General features: G+C 42.6%; 1 protein-coding gene across 2 annotated transcripts; it reads left to right on the top strand.

The window, feature by feature from the left end:
• Positions 1-1,310: 1,310 nt before the first annotated feature.
• Positions 1,311-16,043, top strand: MLF1 (myeloid leukemia factor 1). 2 transcript variants are annotated; one of them, XM_035334634.1, is made up of 8 exons: positions 1,311-1,501; positions 5,202-5,364; positions 7,925-7,969; positions 10,124-10,213; positions 11,049-11,177; positions 12,258-12,417; positions 12,980-13,112; positions 13,915-16,043. In XM_035334634.1, exons 1-8 carry the CDS (start codon positions 1,482-1,484, stop codon positions 14,015-14,017), a joined length of 843 nt encoding a protein of 280 aa, XP_035190525.1. In that variant the 5' UTR covers positions 1,311-1,481; the 3' UTR covers positions 14,018-16,043. The 2 variants fall into 2 exon arrangements, with proteins under 2 accessions (XP_035190525.1, XP_035190526.1); XM_035334635.1 differs by lacking the exon at positions 7,925-7,969 and having other exon boundaries at positions 1,316-1,501.
• Positions 16,044-17,710: the final 1,667 nt, after the last annotated feature.

Below are 17,710 nucleotides of genomic sequence, written 5' to 3'. Positions count from 1 at the left end.
TGCTCACCCGATTACAGATATTTTTCAAAAATATTGCAGGCTCAGTTCATTCATCTTTTATGTCGGTTTTCCACTTTGGGCCAAATACCAGCAGGGCTGCTTCTGCAGCATGATGGATCTTAGTGGGACTAAGGATCTGCTTTCATGACTGCCATATAAATGCTCTCGCGCTCTCTCGTCCCACCTGGTCGTCCAGGGCACATTTTCTGTCCTGCTCCTAAAAGCTGGGAAATTGAAAAAGAGGCGAGGAGGGGAGGAAAGAGCCTTCACCGCCTCTCTGCAGGAGACGTGAGAGGAAACAACCCGGGGCACGCAGCTCTGAAAAACTTTGCCATTTAGAGCGGAAGAGTGTTTCCCGACACATACACGTTTTTCTCCACAGTTCTCCCATTTTATTACGAACGGTGAGATCTCTGTAAGCCTGATTCCTGCAGACTACCCTCTTTCAGGACTAAGTTTATGCAGAACCGCAGCTTTCCAACACGCACCCGCATGTTCGCAGCCACTCGGCTCCCCAGGAAGCCCAGGTAACGCTCCCCATATATTTGCCCAAGCCCAGTGACGGGTTTTACTCAGGGGTTTCTCTGTTACAGGAGGCCGTGGAGCTGATTCTTCCTGCGGGGAAGACAAAGAGCTATTTTTCCCTTGCTGTTTAAGCAGTAACCCTAGCCATTTTCGCTCGGATCTGTCCTGAGTGCTTCAGAGACGTGGTGTGGAAGGTGTCCTGGTGGCCGTGTCCCTGCCGAGCGGGTTTTGCCCTCCTCGGCCTCACTTTTTTTGTAATGCTGTTATTTTATGCAACAGTTCGTCACGGCGTTGTTTCAACGCCGGCCGGTGTGTGGTGTTTTATCGCTGCCCTTCCTGCGGCGAGCGCTGCCGCACCACAGCCCCTCAGCGAGGTTTGGGGGGGGGCACTGCCTTCCCCTCACGACGCACGGACTTTATTTTACTGCCACCTAGTGGGAAAAAAAATACTAAAAAACAAACAAAACCCCACGATTATCTTAAAAAGTACTCCAGCCGCGCTCCCCGCGGCCCCCGAGCGCAGGGAGCAGCCCTGAGGGGCCCGTCCCCTCACGGGGCTGACCGGGTCCCCCCGGATCCCCCCCCTCAGCGCCGGCGCCCCCTCCCCCCCCCGGGGTCCCCTCGGCCCCGAACCTTCTGGAGCGGGGCCGCGCGCGGGAGCCCCGCGGTTGCCATGGCAACGTTGCCGCGCGTCACGTGGGCGGGGCGGGGCGGCGGGCGCCATGTTGTGCGCCGGGGGCGCCGCTCGGCGGAGGGCGGGCGGGCGTTAAAGGCGGGGCCGGGGCCGTGTGGGGACCGGTCCGTGAGGTGAGGGGCCGGGACGCTGTTCCTCCGTCCCTCCCGTCCCGTTGTCCGCTCGCTATCCGTCCTAACCCCGCTCCCGGCCTCGAGGAGCCTCCCGCTGAGGGGACGCTACCGGCAGCCGCCGCGCTCCGAGCCGCGGGGTCCTGGCGAGGATGGACAGGTGCCGCATGCTGTAGGTTTTGTGTGGTATTTATGTGTTTTGTTTTTTTTTTTTTTCGCTACGGGGGTGTTTGCGACCTGCTGGGGGCAGTACGGGTGCGGGGGACCGGGTCCTCGGTGAGCCCCCAGGGCTTTGCAGGGGGCTCGGAGCGCACGGCGGCCTCAGCGGTTCCTGATGTTTAAAGAGAGGGCGCTTGGCATTGCCAGCGGAGGTGAGGCCTGTGAGGACCAGGGAGGCCAAGCGCCAGGCCCGGAGGTGCGGGTTTGGTACCGTATCCCCTGGTGACCTCTGCATCCCCCAGGGGAGCCCGGCCCTGGGACAGCCTCTGGGGCTCTGTGGGGCTGGGCTCGGCTTCTCGGACCGAGCCTGTTGTGCTGGCAGCACATCGTTAGATGTGGGACGTGCAGGAGACTTGGCTGTGCGGATCCTCTGCATAGCATGACAGTGTTAATGGAAATTAAGCTTTATTTGCAGTGCGCTTCTGTGATCCTTTGATACATCAGCTGCTCTCTTCTTTATTCACCTTATTCATTTTATCGTAGCTGTTTTAAAATGCCTCGTGCAGTTCAAAACTGGAGAAAAAAGATTGTGGAAGATAGAGGAAGGGAGTGTGTGTGAAACAGATGAATGTTGAAATTAATTTTCTTGGCACCATCCTCGTAAATCTGTTTTACATATAGTTAAGGAAATGAGCTTCTTACTTCAGATAAGATGAGCTTCCAAAGCAGCCTAACAGCAGGCATCTGTGGCCCCACAAGGAGGGATTTGGACTGCTGAACTGGAAATAGCGTGTGGGTGAGAAGCGAGGTCTCCATCTGTGAGCAGCTGTCTGGGGAAGCAGCAGTCACTCAGCCCACGTGCTGCCTGGCCAGCTGAGCCCTGGTGCCTCAGACAGGTGCAGAAGGTGGAGCTCCTCTGCCCAGTGCAGCTGTCCTGTGTATTTAATTTACTGATAAGCAGCTTTTGTTTTATTGCTGCAGGTGTTACCGTCGGTGCTGTTCTGCAACCTCAGTCTTGCGTTCTGTCATAACTGTAAAAATGTGCTTATTATAAAGTGTGGTTTTTGAAAATCCTGAGCTGAATTTATCATTTTAAGGCACTGTTTTTTTAACTGAATAGGAGCATGCACTGAAGTAAGAAGTAGCAGTTGTAGTACTTCTTGTAGTACTGCTTGTACTTCTGCTGTGTGCTGTAACAGGTTTCAGCTGGAACTTTAGGGCTTAAGCCTGAATTGTACGAGAACTTACCCAGTCAGATGCATCTCAGTGAAAATCCTCACTTGCATATGTGCTAGCAGCATCAGCCTCTGCATTTTCAGCGTCTGTTTCTCCATATAGATGTACTTGTTTGAAACCTTTTTGGTCTAAGAGGCTGAACATCCAGCTTGGTTTCATCCCTTCAAATATATATCAAAAGTCAAATGAACTATTAACAAAAGTGCAAGTTCTGTTACTGCAGAATACTGGAATGACAAATGTACAAATTGTTTCTGTTCCGAACTTATTTTTGAGAATAATTTGTGGTGCTTAACATGCAAAGTGCAGAGATCCAGTGTGTGTGAAATCCTTACAGAATTTCCTTTCTTTCTCCTCCTCACCTTTACAGTATCATAGTGCAAAGTCTGCAGAAGTCGTGTGTCTCAGCCAAAGTACTTCCCCCACCCCTTCTCAAATTTAAAATTGGGCGTCATCAGTGGTAATTAAACAAGGTAGCTCTACACCTGTTGCTGTCCTATGGTCTGTGGTTGGGACAAAGGACTTAAGATCTTGCATCTTTTATTGGGGATACTGAGACTTTGCCTTGCCTTGTTTTATAAGGGTGATTATACTCCTTTTGTAACTCGAGTTTGTCATAGGAGACATCAAGAGGATATGGTTAATCCTTTTGGAAGCCTTATGTTCCAGACAGATTCTGACTTCCCATTGTGCGTGCCCTGCTCCAGAGCCTACAGAAATTAAACTACTTCTCTGGAAGCTTGACAATGCTAGATTTTTTTTAATAAATGTTTTCCTAAACTCTCCTTGTGGGTGTCCTACTTCTGAACTGGAAGGGAACGGGGAGAAATTTTCTTCTTAGCTATTGACGGGATGCAGTTCACATTTAGCTTGCCTTAATAACCACACCAGTCTGAAGTTCGTGGTGTTGAAAGAGACCGGAGGCACGCACATGCTGCGGCGGTGTGTTCATGCTTCCCTCCTCTTGGCTCATGCAGTGACTTTTTGCATCTGTTCTTCATCCTGTGAAAACCAAGCTGGCTGTATGCAAGCTGCTTATCACACAGGATTGAAGCTAAAGCCGGCAGTCATGTGAGTGGGGAGATTAGGGCCTGCTTATGGCAGTGGAAAAACTACTTCTGGGCTGTAACGGCCTGTCTGCACCAGAGTGCATGGGCATCACTTAAAGGGTACTGGTGCGTTAAGCATCTTGTTTGGAAACTACTCTAGCTTTACATTTCTAATCTAATTTCTGTTAGCGCATTTCTCTTTTTTACTTAAAAGGAAAAATTAAATTACATGCAACTTTCTCATCAGAAGAGACAGAGATCAGAGTGGCCACACAGTGTGGAAGCTGGTACTTGTGGGTCTGGAGGAGAGGGGTGGGGAACAGAAGGCCTGCTCAGGAGACATGCAAGGGATGAGTGGGTACCAAAGAGGTTGGAGGAACACCCAGGAGCTTTTCTCCTTAGGGGTAGGGGATGTCGTGGGAAAGGTTGCGGTGCCCTGGGGAGAAGCAGGGTGAGAGGTGTCTGGGGAGTGCCAGGAAATTGGTAGGAAAGAAGATGAGGTGCTGCTGAGCCTAGGTAACATACCTGGGAAGTGACTGGTAGTGCTAATAAAGGGTCTCTCTGTGAGGAAAACTAGACTGGAGGTGAAGGGAGGAAATGAAACATGGTTTTTGTATGAAGTAATCACTTCTAGCATTTGGACCACAGGCAACAGTGTTATTCATATAATGTCATATTTTGTCTGACAAAATCATGCTTTCTTCTTCTGGCCTCAGTTTGAACTCCCTAGTTCTTGGCTAAATTAGAGAATGCAAAGAATTAAGTAAATTGCAACACTAGCACTGTTTTACCTGCAAGGCAAGCTTTGGATTACTGGTGGGGTTCAGTGGGTTTTGGGAAATAGATATTGAGTGTTTAGAAAAGGGATGAAGAACTCTTACCTCTTTTTTGCTTTTCTGTTTTTCTCCTCCTGAGTGGAGGTAAGGGCTGTGAGAACAACTTGTGAAGGTAGAGGAAAGGGAAGGCAAAGGTCCAATGGTGGGGGATTAAAGTAAAGGGGATGGAGTTGGCATGAATTCAGAGGATGGTATACAATATCAGGGGCTAGAGGTAAAAAGTGATAAAATATAGGTCAGTCTGTAGTTCCTGGCAGATGGAGTGAAATATGTCTGCAGAGGATGGGTTATTTTACATGGGTTATTTTTAATGCAGTATGGACACCTGAGAACACTGGAGAGCAAGGAAGGCATCTGAGAAGACAAAAGAACTAAAACACCTGCCCACCCTGAGAGGTGGGAAGATAGAATGGTGAAAGAAGTGGCAGCTCATGAGGAACGGGAGGGTAAAAATGAGTGCCCTGTTGGGTCCTATTAAATAAAGAATATGGATAGAGCGCCATATGAAATAATAAGAAAAACTGAATTTTAGAAGTTTCAGCTATTTTACATTGGAATAAAAAAATGACTTTGTGTGGAATGTCTTTTTCAGTGATCCTTTTGCCGCACATCATGAATACATGCGGCAGATGATGAGAAGCTTTTCTGATCCCTTTGGACGAGATCCATTTTTCAGTATAACAGATGGTGGGGAGAGAACAGTAGATCGAAGAGTGCGCCAGGATTCTCAGGTTGCTCTGAGAGGAAATCGCAGAGTAAGTCTTTTCTTAATCTCTAAGGATTGCTACATGGAATTTACATTTACTGGTAATATAGCTGGCTTCACGTTTCCATACCTACTAAACTTGGCCCAGTGGAAACGGAGCCAGGCTCAACTGTTACACCCTTGGTCAGATTCTTATCACTGAGTAAAAAGTGAATATATTCTTGATTAATGGTCTATTGTTTAAGTGTTTTACGTAACACTGACAAACTTGTTATGCTTTTAGTTCTGACAGAACCAAAATTGTATATTATTGAACACTGCTCATTTAATTGTGTTCAATAAATACTTATCAAACACTTGTTTTCATGAATATGAAGTATTAAATGTTTCTATTGTAGAAAGGCATTAAAAATCCAAAGCCAGAGCCTTCTCTGAACATGTATTTCCTTTTTATGCTAACTTGACTTTAAAAGGTATATTAATTTGTTGGTGCCTTTACCCTGCACTTGAGTATCTTGTGTCTAGTTATTTATGTTGAAATTCAATTTAAGCAAAACTAGTTTCAGTTTCAGCCACCTAAATAGTATCTATGCAGATCTGTTAAACCCTGTTTCATTTTTTGTTGTGAATAAGGCTTCACGTTCTCTATTTGGTCTGATTCTCTTTGGTCTCCTCTGTGTACATAGCAGGTAAGTATTAAAGATCAGGGGAATTCATGTGGAACCTAGTATTTCTGTAACTACCAGCTGCAGTTAAGAAGTGGGTAACAATGTCTTACATGAAGTACCTTTTCGACTGTCTGGGCATTCAGGACAATTATAGCTTATGCCTCTCTAACGAAGTCTTATCTATTTTCTGCATTTAGAAAGAATGTACAGCCAGTGTTGGTTCCTTTCCTTCCACCAGGCTAAATATTTTGCTTATGAACGATCTCTTAGTTTAATGAACAATACTTGTTTTTTTTTTTTAAAAAAAAAAAAAAAACACAGAAGGCCAAATGTATTGCAGGGATTTGTAGCTGTTGGTATTCAAACCTAGATGTTAAGAGCTTAAGCACAGTTGAAACACAGACTGTCACCTACTTGTCAAAAGGGTAACTGTCAGATTCCTTCCTCTGTGCTCATACCTCACCAGTTAGTTTCAAATATGGATTCAAATATAGACATCGCTGGATCTAAATGGGGCATGATCTTTTTCTCTACTCAAGCAGATTCTTAGGCCTTGGTTCAGTAGATGCTGAAAAACAAATTGGTCTTCTCTTTTCCTTGATATATTAAGGGTTTGTATCCCTTATTCTTAGCAACAAGCATGCTTTCTCTGTGGTTACAGAAGGGAACTGAAGGTGCGAGAGCACTGTTATTTAGATAAGCACAGAAGAATTCCACGTGCTAAAATATTTCCAGTATCTCTTAATGTTTCTCATCTTTCACCTAAGAGGTGTAAGGTGTCACAAAACTATACTGATTATTTGAGCCTTGTAGTTGCCACAGACTGCTTTTATTGGCAGTTGCCTAATCTAACAGCTTTTAGTATGTATTATAGAAAAAGGACTCAAACTTTGACTATGACTTAGTTTCTGATTTCCTTTTGTACCTGATACTGTTGTACTGTCACTAATTTATTAGACAGCCTGTAAGAGTTCATAAAGTTATTTGGGAATCATGTAATTCCTTACTTCTGTACTTACAGCGAAGTGTTTGGTACTTCTGCCCAGCCAGTCTTTCTTTAGATAGGCTTTTATGTAACTCTCCAGTCTTAGTTTCCTGGAAACACCAGTTTGTTTCCCAGCATTTCATTGCCCTGTTGTGTGGGGTTATTCAATATCAGTTGGTCAAACAGGAACTGTACTTGCTGGTGTTTTTAGCTACATCTATTTATACAGCTTCAGAAGCGTGTAGCTTGCTCGTGGGGGATATGTCTTCAGGTGGTTCTATATATGATGATAGACTTACTCAGACCTTCTTTGCAATGACCTTTGAAACTGCTGACAAGTTAGACTTGATTTTGTTTATTGCAGGAGATGTACGGCTATCTTAGAGAAATCTTTAATATCTACATTAGCCTGTAATACATAGTGCTTGTGAACAGGTCAGCTGTAGTGCTTTGGATTTTAGAGCTTAAATGTGCTAGTCTCCTGAAACTACATAAATTTACATTAAGTGGGGCTATTGATTTGTTGTTTTAATCAACTTTCAGTGATGGGTTTCTATTGCCTGAATAGAACAAAGTGTTTTCAGAACAGTAGGTGATGTCTGACTGTGCCTTATCTGAAATAATTTTAGTACACAGGTTGTTATGCAAGAGTTTCTCAACTTCTAGCTTTAAGGGCTTCTAGGACCATATGAATATGACATATGAAAATGCTTAAAAACAATAGCTGTCACGACATTTAAAAACATAACTAGTATTAAATACTTCTATATACCCAGAGACTGCTTCATACTATGCTGTCATAGCACTCTCTGAATTACCAAGGTCCTCTTGAATGTCTGTCTGAATTGATCAGAAACATTTAGTATCACTTGCTGTACATGAAAGTGCAAAAGGTGTTTCTGCTGTGTCCCCTACTAGGTACAACAGCTAAAAGACACTGGTCCTTTTTCTTCCAGGCAACAAGCTACTCCCTCATGCCCTTTGCAGGCTTTGGTAGCATGGTTAGTATCCCAGGAGGAATGATCTTTGTGCCTTTTGCTAATACGTGCATACAGTCTGCGTAACTAAAGCATGGACAAGGGCTGGTGTTGGTGTGCTTGCAACCTGCTCTTACTGGTGCTGGGGTACAAGGCACTATATAATTAAAGACTGTTTCATATTCAGTGAAAATGCTGGGTGTAGGCTACATATGCTGGTGTTGAGGCTGGAAAAGTTACTATTTAGCAGCTTGCTTTTCTGCTCCCTGGTGTGTCTGTTAGGGCTTGTTCTTGAGTGGGGTTGAATGAAATAATACCTGAAGCGGGACTCCTGAGTGCTGCCTGTGGGTGACCACTAATGGCTTGGAGCTTGCTTGTGGCTGTGGTGCTCCCCAAGACCTGTAGTGCTGCTCGTGGCTAAGACCAGCCAGCTTCAGGAGACAATCGCTGCAGGGACTGGGCTCAGGATGGTTTTGAGCTGCAGGGTTTGGGGCCCTGAATATCTTGTAAAAGATCTGTAACACGTATCCGAGGGAAAGCAAATCTATTTCTTGCCTCAGAGGTTTTTGCTTCTTTTGGAGGGCTTTAAAGAATCCTTAGGTTCAAAACCAGTAGTTTAATTAGTGGCTTTTAATCAGGTAAAAATAAGCATGAATATTTTTGACTGTTCAAATCTAAAAATTACTTGTTTAACTACCTTTTGCAGAAGCACAAAATGGTAACTTGCTCTATGCAGGAAGTGCATTAACTAATTGAAGTCCTTTTGCTATTACACAGACTAGTTTTATCCCCTAGTCTGTAGCGTGAGTCTGTAGGTACGGCTGATTCCTATGTAATGTCCAGATTTCTAACTGTAGAGAGCAGTTTTCTGGAGTTACTGATGCTTGTAGGTAGTTTGAGGCATCAAATCACAGTTACTGCACAGAAGTTTTGATAGCCCTTAAGGATCTAAATTTTTGCTGCTCAGGAGAAAACCTGAAAATTTTATGTACCTGAATTTTACTGAGCTTTGTGCTTATACTGCAGATTTTCAATTTTAAAATACATACTTAAAGTATACTTACATCTAAGTGCATATATTTCCAATAGTTGAAAGAATGTGGGGCCTATTCTACTGTCAGTAGCACCCTGGTGTTCGGTAGCACCTAGGTGATTCTGAGGGCCTGCTACGTGCAGCCCTGCACCTGCCTTCTCCTGCCTGCTCTGCAGCCTCTCACTGAAACTGAGCTGCCAACCAGCACTGTGCCTGCAGCTCATCAGTGTGCTCCTGCCTGAGCCGCTGGTGTCAGCAACCGGGCAGCATGGTGGGGAGTTAGAGCAGCTCCTGAGTAAAAGTTCACAGTACAGGGGAAAGGCATGGCGAAAATCACCTCTACCATCTCCACCTGCTGCACTGGAGAGGAGCCCAGAGGAGCATGCTCATTTGGGACTGCATTGCTAGCTTCCCAGGTGGCTGCTTAGGATAGCCTATCCTTTTACCTACTTTGTCTGTCTGTCTCTTTGGTATTTTTTTAGTTTCTATTTTACCAAAGATAGCTTTCATCTGTACAGGCAGTATATGCCATCAGCTACAGACCCTACTAATAATATTCTGCGTGTAAACCTGTCTTAACACCCCTTGTGCAACACTGGGTCTTCTGCTTTCATCTCAAAATAATGAATGTTTTGTTGGATACTTCCATAGCATCAGGTAATTAAGTTGCCATTAGGATCCTGAGTTAGGATTCTCTGATCTTTCCTTGTTGCCAGTTTTAGCTGAGTAACCACTTTCTTCTGAAAAGGAACTATGTCATCTGGGATGCATTTTCAGCATTATTCCATATGTATTAAGGGATTTGCATAACAAAGATAATTTGATCTTCAAGTACGTAATGTATGAGTTAGGTTAGAGCGTATATGGCAATAGTTCTAGCACGCTAGCCACAATATGAGCTTACTCTGACATTCTAGCATCAGAAATCTTCCAGTTCTGTATTTCCAGCATCTCCAGCTTAACAATCAAGTTCTTTGTGCTAGCTTTCATTTTTTCACTTGAAAATGCAGTTTGGCTTGTTTGTCTATTGTATGCTATGAAATACCCTGTTGGTCTGATTTGCAGAAAAAAATGCATGTCAAAAACAGCCTCAAATTGAAGAGTCACAACATTGTTTTAATTTTAACTGTTGTACTGTCTTTTAGCAAGATGCAGATTTTGGGGACCCTTTTTTTGCGATGGACAGAATGATGTCAAATATGAGAAACAGCATGCTGGAAATGCAAAGAAAATTTGTAAGTTTTTTTACACTTGTTTTAAAACTGTTTGTAGTAGAGAATGAGTTATTTAAAATGTTACTCCAAAATTCTGGAAGAAAAAGGTTACTAGTTGGAAGCAGATAATAAGAAAACACTACTTCACACCCACCCACCATGAATATAGTGGTGTTATTTCTGTGTTGTCACTGATTATTTGCCAGCAACAGTACTCCAAATGTATACTTGATTCTCTAGGGCTTAAAACTTCTCAGAGTTATCTGGTCTCTGGCTGTTGCCAGAGCTGACACCTTAAGTGAAGGAGCTGTCTGAAGTGTTCCTGAATACTTAAACAACAAAACACCTAAATCCAGTGTATTGTTTTATTTTCAGCGTGGCTTCTTTGTTCAGTCTTTGAAGATAACACCGATATCTCTTAAGTGTTACTGAGTGTATTTACTGTGTTTCTCTGGCCTTGTAAAATGGCTTGTTACCGTCATTGCTCAAGCCCTGTTTCACCTGAACTCTTTGTGTCTTACTGTGTACTGTATGGGGTAAGACTGGCCTTACAGGTTATCTTCATTACTAAATTAAGCCATGCCAGAACAAACTTCTGAGCAGTTGCTTATTGCTGCCCATGCTCTTCATTTGTTGACGTGCTTCCTGGTGTGGGGAGACTGGTGCCCAGGCAATGCTAGGACAACAGTAGGAATATATCTAATGCCTGGTTTTGTTCTTGACAGCCTTATAACTGTGGTGCCAAGACTTGAGGATTAATTTATCAGGGCTATTTCTTTTACTGATAATCTTAGAATCTGAGAAGTGTCTTATCCACAATATTAACTTTTATTAATAAGAAGTCTATTGCTTGTAGGATGAGCTGTCTGTCCATCCAGATGCACATACCTTCAGCTCCTCCTCTGTGATGACATATTCCAAAATAGGGGATGAACCACCAAAAATTTTCCAAGCCTCAGCTCAGACACGCACAGCTCCAGGAGGTGTAAGTAGTCTTGAGCAAAAGTGTGGTATGTAGTTATCAAAATCTAAGTTCATTTATACCAAACCCCAGTTTGGTATAGTCCTTCCAGTTCTTTCTGCTGGAGACAGTTACTCTTATAATTCTGAAAAATATCTGTGTAAATACAGTCTTTATTAAAGTAAATATAGTCTTTAATAAAGGATACTTATACTAATGTGCTGTTTTCTTCCTTGTTAGTTGTGTATTTATAAGTAAACATTTCAAGTTGTATACCTGTCAAAGACTGGAAAACTTGAGTGCCAGAACAGCTGATTCCTCAAGGAGGTCTTGAAGTGTCTTTCTCTTTGCTGTAATTCACTTTTTGTGTATTTAAAACTCAAATTGTCTACAATAGAAGATAGCAAAAGGCTAACATCATTTCAAATCATTCTCTTTACTTGAGTACTTTTAAATGCCTTATGTAAGGCTTCATGTGAAGATGCCCTTTCATTGACTTCGTCGCAGCTGTTGCATCTAATTCTGCTAAGAAATTTGAATTTGAATTTGAACCCTGAAGCAAGGTTCATGAAAGACTATATGTGAGCAGTAAAGGCCGTTCAACATGATTGGCTGTGGGATGTGTTCAAGCTCAAGCAGACACTCAGTTATCAAAAAGGTTCTAATAATATACTTATGAACACAGTGATAAGTGGTTGCCTGGGTTTCAAGCCAGTCAACATGACAACCTAGTAATTAGTTGTCCCTTCATGCTGAGAATATTGGCATCAGCTATTACTCATTCTGTTGTCACGGTGAATGTTGAAGACTTGTCTACATGTAGTATATTTAGACTAGGCTTTTTTCCCAACAATTAATATCCAGCATGTGTGTTAGTTATGGAGCTTTAGATGTTCTTGTTTAATCTTTCTGTCTGTTGACAGAAGAATAGACTTGATCTGTGTTGTGCATTTCCAGCCAACACAAGAAGTAAGGCAACTGGAAAAGTATGTAAAACTTAACTTTTGAAAAAGTCAGATATAAAAAAAATGAAGAAGAAAATTGATAGATTTATTTTTTACCTTTTTGTTGTTGAAAGGACAATTATTTCCCTTTTTTGTACAGGTTAAAGAGACAAGGAGAGCACTTAAGGATTCTGAAAGTGGACTGGAAAAAATGGCTATTGGTCATCACATTCATGACCGTGCCCATGTCATAAAAAAATCAAAGAACAGGAAGACTGGTGATGAAGAAATAAACCAAGAATTCATCAACTTGGATGAAAGTATGTCTTTTTATGCAGTTTTCTATTGCTTTACATTGGTACCAGTTTTGAAGTACTATTTCTAATTGTTCTAGTTCTTGACATCTTAAAAGGGGCAGTTTTTCAGAAAGTGCTAAGTCTGCAAATCAATTCTTTTACTCAAATTCAAACATCTGAGGCTATGGTAGCCAGTTAAATGTTCTGTTACAATATACAAGCAAATAGTGCCAATTATAGTAGCTGTTTGTATTTGAAGGTACTTCAAACAAAATTTTAGCAGAATATTGCTATCTGCTGTGCATTAGTTTAAATGGCTCTACTGCTCATGTTGGTAATAGAAAAGATATATTTCAGAGATGTCATTAAAACGTGCAGGTACTTTCACAACACTGACTTTTCTTTTATCTTCTAAACTTAAGCCCAGCAATGATATTTTAGTTCTCTTGCAAACACCCTAGAAAAAGTTTGCAGGTTTTGTACAAATCATGGACCATGCTGTTCAAAAACCTGTTTTTGATTAAATGTTTTTTCTATCTTGCTTGCATTGATTTAAAGATAAAACTAAACTTTAACTGTTTCTCAGCTGAGGCCCAGACCTTTGATGAGGAGTGGCAGAAAGAGATAACCAAGTTCAAGCCGTCTAGAACCAGATACAATTTAGAAGCTCCAAAATACAGAAGCGTTCAGCACATACCTAAGGAAGATGGATTAAAAAGGTAAGTTTCTTACTAGATAAAGGCAATACTAGCAAAAGTTAAAATTCAATTCTGAAGCAATCTGTTTATGAATGAACAATCCTTACTGGCCATCTGAGGGGGGAGCACTTTTTTTTTTTGGTCCTGCTTTTCTGATGCTGCTGCAGTTAATACAAGACAGTGTTTTATGAACTAAATCTTGAAGTTAGTATTTTGACTGTGCAAATTACTTTGAGTTAACAGGCTAAAACGGTAAAGGATTTTTTCTAGAGCTGTATGCCAGTGCTCTTTGCTCAACTATATATAGATGTTAACATCCCTTCCCCCAGCCATTAAACCGGGCTACTTGCATTAAGATAAAATCCTCACTGGGGACTAGGTTAATCTGTTCTGCATAAAAAGAAAGGCACCTTCCATACAGCTGAAGACAGAAAAACCCCTCTCTTCTGGGTTAGATCTCAAATGAGACAAAGGTGTATGTAATGCCTTTATCAGTTGCATGTTTGGTAGAGAAGAAGGCTGCAGAAGGGGAATATTTCTGTTCTGTAAGCTACATAGTACTTTTCTCCTGGCACCTCTTCAGTCCTAGAAGCTTACTATAAAGGCTGCTTTACCTTAATTTTTTCAAACCAAGCTGTTTCATTTTTTCCTATCAAGTGTACAAGAGGAGGAAGCACTTCAGCTCTGTGGTAGTAACAGCACAGGTTTGGAGGGAATCTGTTTTACAAACAGTAACTAGCCCTCTACAACAGTAATGAAAAAAGTATTTCCCCACCCCTGTATTGTATGGTGGTTGTGATTTTGTTGTGCTTCTTTGTTTCAGAGAGAAACCTCTTGTATCTGTGGGTTCCAGGGGGCCCAGAGTTTCCATGGAGAACCTCAGTGTGAAAGGAACGCATGTTCCCATCAAAAGCAGCAAAAAATAAAATGTTTCCATTGTCCACTTGGATGGAGATTCTTCAAAGAAGATAATGGTGCTGCACTGCTTATGTTCATATAAGTATACACATGTATGACCAATCTCTGTCTCTTTTAGTGTCTTGCTACTCTCATCTATTGACTACTGAATGTTGTTTAAAACTTCAGCTCCTAGGCTAAGTCATCTAGTGTCAGTGAATACAAAAAAAACACACAACAAAAACCTTTCTACTTAAAAGCACTTTAATAGTTTATCAGTAATTGTTTGAAAATATATGCTTTGGTTAGCAGAGTCTTCTCTACTTACAACTGCACCAGTCTCAAAGTTTTTATTAAGCCTGATAATTATTTTCCTCCACGTTGTGCAACTTGCACAGAATGTGAATTCTGTTCTTGCTTTGTGTGGCCAAAACTTGTTCTGGTGATACAGCAATCAATAGCCATTTCAGTACACTGTAGCCTCTCTAATTATAGCTTTTAATTCATACTTTAAATTGATGTAGAATCCCCAGATTCATCTTGATTTTAAAGTGAAGAAAAGTGGGAGGAGTACTAAAATAACATCGTGTTTATCAGCATTCTTATGTTCATAAGCTGCACTTGCATCTCTCATCTCCATCCCCAGCCTGTTAATCTATTTCTGATCCTTTGGATGTTTCCTTTGGAGGTAGCCCATTCTTCATTATTGAAGGTTCTCCATAGATGTTTTTCATTAGAGTAATATCACTGTGTCCTAAGAAGCTCAGCTCCTAATTGGAAAAATGTGGGAGAAATGGTTCAGTAATGTGCAACCATTCATTATCCCATTTCTTGTCCTAAAAAACTAAAATATCCCTATATGCAGGAAATACTTCTCCCTCAGCTGAGATGAGATCAGTTATATTATTTCATGCCCTGACTTAGTGGATGTAGAAGGATCCTACATCTAACACTTGATCTCCCTTAACACTTTTTTCATCGTTTGCTGAAGGGGTCTGGTGTTCTATGGGAAAGCAAACTGACTGAGAACAGGAAGTGTCTCTGTATTAGTGTTAAGTGTGTGTGCTGTCTTGTTACTCTGAATTGATCTCATGTTGTAAATTTCTGTAGATATAACACGTTAGCATTAGCACTAAAGCATATATTTCAAGGCTAAAACATTATCGTGTAGCCTTCAAAAAAGTCACTATGTTAAAATTGTTTAATATTCATAAGACTAAAAGAAATAGTCTAGGTTGTATCTTCCTGCAGATTCCTCCGATTAATGTTATTAATGTGTAAAAAAAAAAGGTACTTCTGTTGAACTGACAAGAGGAAGACAATAGTTTCTCTGCTTGTTTAACACAGTGGCCTTCTTTCAGTTATTAGAGCAAATACTAGTAGCAATAATTTTTTTTGCTGTTGCACTGTTCCACCAGCAGTCAAGGTAAGAGGATTTACTGTAGTAGGCAGCATGTGTTCTAGCTCAGACATGCGCACATCCCTTCTGCTGCCAATGCTGTGGGAGCAGAAACCTCTGACAGGGAAATGGGCAGAAAGCCACGTGTAATATCACACTAATAATACCTGTGGAGGATGTCTGCCAGAACCCTTAATCTAAGGATGCTTTTATTCTCTTCAGAAGGTAAGAGTACAGCTTAGGGCCTGATCCTTCATGCACTGAAGACAACATCAATTTTGCAATTAATGTAATTGAGAATATCAGGCCATAGAGGTATATTTCAGGTGTGTCACTTAAATTTCCTAATGATAGATAGCAGGAAACATTACGTTGTAACTTCTCTCAAAATTCAGATTTCTGCTGATGTTGCTATTTAACAGAAGACAGAATTCATCTGACTGCTTATATTTTTGCCTATGCTTTACTGGGATGGATGAATATACACAACAGAGAAATGAGAACATCATGGGTTATAAAATCTTAGTAGAAAGGGGCTAATAGTCATTATAGACTACTCTGTTATGCAAAACAATGTTAATGTTATGCAAGAGAAATTGTTCTACATAGGAACATCTGAAACTGTAGTTCTTTAATAAAGAGTTATTTATTATTTATGCTTAGTGTTTGGCTTACTTTACACCACAATGATTTGTGCATTATTTAGTTGGGGCTGCTTTAAAATATTCTTCCATATGACATCACTTGCAATACAGCACGGGAAATGGGTCTGTTTCCAGAAGAAAAGCATGCATTTACCACAAAAAATCAAACAACAACACAAACAGCTTTGCAACAAGGAAACAGTTGGTGATGGGCCAAGTGTTTCTTGTATAAAAGACTATGATTATACCAGAAAAAGTATCTATTCTTACTACACACTCACTGTGAAATAATTGCTTCTCTTTCAGGGTGGGGCTTACCTGAGGGAAGCCATGCACAGTAACTGCATCAGCTTCACCTCCTGGCTTAAGCTAGGATATTTTTGTGTATCTATAGTGCTGACTTAATTGAAAGTTGCTATTCTAATAAAGTATTAAAAAAAATAAACTGGCAACTCTCTTCCTCATGTATTATAAACTTGTATTGTTGTTTTTCTGCCAAGGAGCCCAGCTGTTTAGTTGTTTCTAATCACTAAACACTATTAGTGAATATGCCTCTTAATAGTAAACCCTCTATTTCATACTTCAACCTCTTGCATTGCTTTTGTAAAAGCTGCTAATCCTCCCCAGCACTTACAGCATTGCTCTGATACCTGTTCAGGCATTGTCATGGGTGAACTTCATTAACATTACTTTATCATGAAGGTCACTAAAATATTAAATAAGATCAGTTCCCAGGCAGAGAGGTGCTAGTTACCAGTGTCCCCTATGTGAACACTGAGCCTTTATGGCAGCCATGGTTCCCTAGTATAAGCAGCCCTTATTTTCATCCAATATGAACCAATATTGGTTTGGGTGGGGATGGATTTTTTTTGAGGGTCTCACGTTTTTCATGTCAAAGCCCCCAAAACCAGGAGCTGTGTGCACGCCGCATTACTCCCCAGCGTGCCCGGGCAAGGTGAGGGCAGAAGGGCCGGGTGAGGAGGCGGGCGCAGCTTCAGAATTAGTTTTAAAAACGAGAATCCCGGCGAAGGCGGGCAGGGCGATATTTGAACACCCCGCTTCTACGCTTCTTATCCTTGCGCTACACAAGGAATCGTTCAGGCATTCTCCTTGCCGCCGCTCACCGAGGGCTGCGCGCAGGCGAAATCCTCTCAGGCGGCTCCGGGGCGCCCGATCCCGGGGGCACGCAGCGAGCCCCGGCCCCGGTGCCGGCCCCGCATGCGCCGCGCTCCGGAAGCGTCGCGTTGTGGCGACGGGCGGCAGCCATGCTCCGGGCGCTGCGGGCCGGGGCGGCGCGGGGCCGTCACGGGCAGGTAGCGGGGCACGGGCGGGTACCGGCCGCCGTTTCGTGAGGGGCCGCGGCGGGGGCCGGGGAGCGCCCTGACAGGGCCCGGCCGCGGGGACGCGCTGAGGGGAGCGGGCCTGCGCCGGGCCGCGCCGTGACCGGGCGGGAGGGGGACTGGGGCAAAAAGTGGCAATTCTGGGACAAAAGGGTTATGTGATCGGGGCTGTATTCGACTTCGAGAAGTTCATTGTTTGTCTGAAGGCATCCATCTGCTGGAGGAAGGCTGCAGTGACTCTGTCAAGGGGATAGGGATAAAGGACAGTGCTCTGGGCCTTGGCCTAGTGGGCTGCCTGGTTCCTGGGGGTCTGGAGGGCTTCAGGACGCTCGGAAAGGC

The sequence above is a fragment of the Oxyura jamaicensis genome, chromosome 9 (genome assembly GCF_011077185.1).
Source record: "Oxyura jamaicensis isolate SHBP4307 breed ruddy duck chromosome 9, BPBGC_Ojam_1.0, whole genome shotgun sequence".
NCBI lineage: Eukaryota > Metazoa > Chordata > Aves > Anseriformes > Anatidae > Oxyura > Oxyura jamaicensis.
Note: the sequence above shows the minus strand (reverse complement) of the source record. Positions and strands in the feature narration are given on the sequence as shown.

Bases quoted from the DNA above. Each gene is read 5' to 3' on its own strand.
- MLF1 (XM_035334634.1), top strand. From the start codon at position 1,482: ATGGACAGGTGCCGCATGCT. The intron at 10,214-11,048 runs GTAAGTTTTTTT...TATTGCTTGTAG, and splicing joins TGGAAATGCAAAGAAAATTT to GATGAGCTGTCTGTCCATCC. The intron at 13,113-13,914 runs GTAAGTTTCTTA...TCTTTGTTTCAG, and splicing joins AAGGAAGATGGATTAAAAAG to AGAGAAACCTCTTGTATCTG.